General features: G+C 49.4%; 1 protein-coding gene across 1 annotated transcript; it reads left to right on the top strand.

The window, feature by feature from the left end:
• The first annotated feature begins 261 nt into the window (after nt 1-261).
• Nucleotides 262-2,058, top strand: LOC134669402 (uncharacterized). The gene has a single exon (XM_063526927.1). The coding sequence runs from the start codon at nt 262-264 to the stop codon at nt 2,056-2,058; it is 1,797 nt and encodes a 598-aa protein (XP_063382997.1).
• The last annotated feature ends 2,196 nt before the right edge of the window (nt 2,059-4,254 follow it).

Here is a 4,254-nt window from a genome sequence, read left to right as displayed (position 1 = left end):
AACCTAACCTAACCTAACCTAACCTAACCTAACCTAACCTAACCTAACCTAACCTAACCTAACCTAACCTAACCTAACCTAACCTAACCTAACCTAACCTAACCTAACCTAACCTAACCTAACCTAACCTAACCTAACCTAACCTAACCTAACCTAACCTAACCTAACCTAACCTAACCTAACCTAACCTAACCTAACCTAACCTAACCCAGCGCATGGTGGCCTGCCATAAAAACGAGACTGTCAGAAGAAGACTGCCCGATGAACTTGAGACGGACCATCGACAGCTATCTAGAAAATAGGAAAGTAACAGTGAGATACGCTGGACAAGAATATAACAAAGGCACAAACAAGGGGTGTGTCCAGGGATCCATAGGGGGACCCATTCTGTGGAATCTCCTCCTGGACCCTCTGCTGAGAAAACTGGAGCAGAACGGAGTCTTCTGCCAGGCGTTCGCGGATGATGTGGTGTTGATTTTCGATGGCGACACGGCCCTAGACATAGAAACGCAGGCAAATGCGACCCTCGAACATGTTCGGACGTGGGGCATCGACCACAAACTGAAATTTGCTCCACACAAAACATGCGCAATGGTAATTACTAGAAAACTAAAATTCGATGCACCACGCCTGAGCATGGGCGGGGTGAACATAGCCATGTCAAACGAAATAAAAATACTGGGCCTCACCATCGACCACAAGCTAACATTCAACCAGCATGTGGCGGGCGTCTGTAGGAAGGCTCTTAATATGTATAAAAAGTTGGCCCGGACGGCCCGTGTAAGCTGGGGGTTGCACCCGGAGGTCATCCGCACTATTTACACGGCGGCAGTGGAGCCGGTCGTTCTATATGCCGCAAGCGCGTGGGCACCCGCCGCCAAAAAACTGGGAGTGATAAAACAGCTTAACACCGTACAAAGAGGTTTTGCCCAAAAGATATGCAAGGCATATAGAACAGTCTCATTAAACTCAGCACTGCTGCTCGCTGGGATGCTCCCATTAGACCTCAGAGTTCAAGAGGCGGCTTCTTTGTACGAGGCAAAGAAAGGAGTGCCCCAGTCGGCACTGCTAGATCGGGAGGTAGAACGGATGTCTTCGGCCATGGAAGCACCCCACCCGGCTGAGCACAGCGACCTGGAAGTCATAAGTCTGGTAGACCAACAACAAGTAGACAGCTACAGTAATTACCAAGTTCGCATCTTTACGGATGGGAGCAAGATTGGGGGCAAGGTTGGGGCCGCGTTATCCATATGGAAAGGCGAAACTGAGATCAAAGCCCACAAACTTGCTCTCTCCGAACAATGCACAGTCTACCAGGCTGAGCTCTTGGCGCTGTGCAAAGCTACGAGAGAGATCACAGCGAGCAGGGAAAAGACATTTGGAATTTACAGTGACTCAATGGCGGCCCTCCAAACAATCCAAAATCGAAAATGTTTCCACCCTCTAGCAGTAGAAGCCAGGGATAACCTTCGAACCTCATCCCGGCAGGGCAAAATGGTAACCTTGCACTGGATAAAGGCTCACGCCGGACTGGAAGGGAACGAGAGGGCGGATGTGTTGGCAAAGGAGGCCGCCGTTGGGTCAAAGCGAAAACCAAATTACGACAGGTGTCCGGTTTCATTCGTAAAGCGAGCCATTCGAACGGCAACGATTGAGGAATGGAACCGGAGATATGTCGATAGCGACACCGCCTCTGGAACAAAATTATTTTTCCCGGACGCAGTAAATGCCTACAAAATGGTACGGAAAATACAGCCAACAGGTATAAGAACCCAACTGATGACGGGCCACGGCGGGTTCTCGGAATACCTACATCGATTTAAATGTAAAGAGAGCCCGTCGTGCATATGTGACCCCGCAGTCAGGGAGACGGTGCCGCATATCTTGCTGGAGTGTCCTGTCCATGACCAAATGCGGTTTGACCTGGAAATGAAATTAAACTTAAACTTAAAACTAGCAAATATGAAAGAGTTAATAACATCAGCTAACAGAGAGGAATTCTTAAACTATTGTGAAAAAATTTGTAAACAAGTAGCAAAACGAAACGAGAGCTCATAAATTATGTTTACATAATATAATGATTATATTAATGTTAAGCATAAAACTTTATATAATGAAATAAAAAATAGTACTAAGAACATGTAACAAATATAGTTTAAGGGAAATAGATGTAAGAAATGTGACAAAACTGTAAAACAATAAAAGATATGTGTTGAAATTGATTCACCCACCCATCCCGAATCTCATGAGAAATGAAAATAAATAAATAAATAGAATATATATAGTATAGATAGAGATAGAGATATAGGTGGGAATCCCACCCACAAAAAAGTACGAAAGATGATGAATGCAAGAAAGAATTGTATGTAGAATGAAAGTGCGAGAAGCAAATAAGCGAGAACTGGCATGAAAGAGAAACCAGAAAATACAGGCTCCGATCATGTTGGAGGTAGAAGCATAGGAAAAAAAAAAAAAAAAAAAAAAAAAAAAAAAAAAAAAAAAAAAAAAAAAAAAAAAAAAAAAAAAAAAAAACCTAACCTAACCTAACCTAACCTAACCTAACCTAACCTAACCTAACCTAACCTAACCTAACCTAACCTAACCTAACCTAACCTAACCTAACCTAACCTAACCTAACCTAACCTAACCTAACCTAACCTAACCTAACCTAACCTAACCTAACCTAACCTAACCTAACCTAACCTAACCTAACCTAACCTAACCTAACCTAACCTAACCTAACCTAACCTAACCTAACCTAACCTAACCTAACCTAACCTAACCTAACCTAACCTAACCTAACCTAACCTAACCTAACCTAACCTAACCTAACCTAACCTAACCTAACCTAACCTAACCTAACCTAACCTTTTTTTTTTTTTTTTTTTTTTTAAGAGGGGAAATGCTTTACGCATACCACCCGGCGCGGGGACGGGCCGGGATGGTTATGTGGGACTCCCTGTTGTGGGCTAATGAGACCCCAGGTTTACCCACTAAAACCCCTCTGTTGCCGCCTCGCTGCTATATGGCGAGGTCCCAGGAACGCCGAAGTACTCTTCCGCAACCTCGCCAGCGGCTGTCCGGACTCGGACCCGACTCTAGGGGAAATCACCCCTTCACCTCAGTGGGCGCGTTGATTACCCATCGCGCCCGCCCACGCAGGGACCTTTGTGTGGGCGACCGACGTCCCCGAGCCTGCCGCCCACAAGCGCCCTTATGGGGGTAACCGGCGGTCATATGCCAACCGCCGCCGCCCCACGCGCTTGCGGCGCATTGGCTGAGAGGCCGGATCTTCCTCCCTGCTACGCTCCGCTGCCTCCTTCTGCACCATCACGTCCTCGCAGAAGGAGGCCACCGCCTTCCATCGACTCTCCCCACCAAGCATGGCTTTTACCACTGCTGGCAAGGACAGGTCTCTCCCCACTACGGCCACGAGTGCGGCCCTCTCATCAGCCCACGCTGGGCAAATGGCCAGCGTGTGTAGCGCCGTGTCTTCGGCATTGCCGCAGTCGTGGCATTGCATCGTTGGTTCCCGTCCCGCCCTCCTACACAGGTATCTCCCGAAGCAACCATGCCCCGACAGGACCTGAGTAAGGTGGAAGGAGAGGAACCCCCCCTTTCTTCTGATCCATCGCTCCAGAACGGGTCGGATGGCTTCGACGGTCCAGTGGCCGGCATTTGGCGCCTCCAATCTCTCTTTCCACTTCTGGAGGAGCACTCGACGGGAATCAAGTCTCCAGCGTCTGACCTCCTCCAGAGGTGGTTGGACCCCCCTGGCCCGCGCCTCAGAGACACGCCAATAAACATCAGCGAGCGCTGCTGCGTCGAGGTCCCAGGGCGGAGTCCCCGCCAACACGCACGCTGCCTCGTGGGATACGGAGCGGTATGCCCTCACCATCCTGACCGCCATAACCCGCTGCGGCCTCCGCAACTGGGCTTGATTTTCGGCGGTCAGGGTGAATGCCCAAATGGGCGCCCCATATAGGGCCATCGACCGAACAACACCCGCGTACAGTTTCCTGCAGCTCACATTCGGCCCACCGACGTTGGGTAGAAGCCGGCTGAGTGCCGACGCCGCTCCAATTAGTTTGGGAGCAAGGCCTTCGAAATGTTTCTTGAACGTCCAACGGCTGTCAAGGACTATGCCTAGGTACCGCATTGTCGACTTGACACCAATGGACGTTCCCCCCACCATTAAGCTGGAACCCGCCGGAGGGGCCTTCCGGGGCCCATGGAAACACAAGGCCTCTGATT

This window comes from Cydia fagiglandana, chromosome 12 (genome assembly GCF_963556715.1).
Source record: "Cydia fagiglandana chromosome 12, ilCydFagi1.1, whole genome shotgun sequence".
Classification (NCBI taxonomy): domain Eukaryota; kingdom Metazoa; phylum Arthropoda; class Insecta; order Lepidoptera; family Tortricidae; genus Cydia; species Cydia fagiglandana.
The sequence above is the reverse complement of the archived record's forward strand: the minus strand, read 5'-3'. Positions and strand labels throughout refer to the sequence as shown.

Excerpts from the sequence above, each read along its gene's own strand:
- LOC134669402 (XM_063526927.1), top strand. The coding sequence starts at position 262 with ATGAACTTGAGACGGACCATCGACAGCTATCTAGAAAATAGGAAAGTA.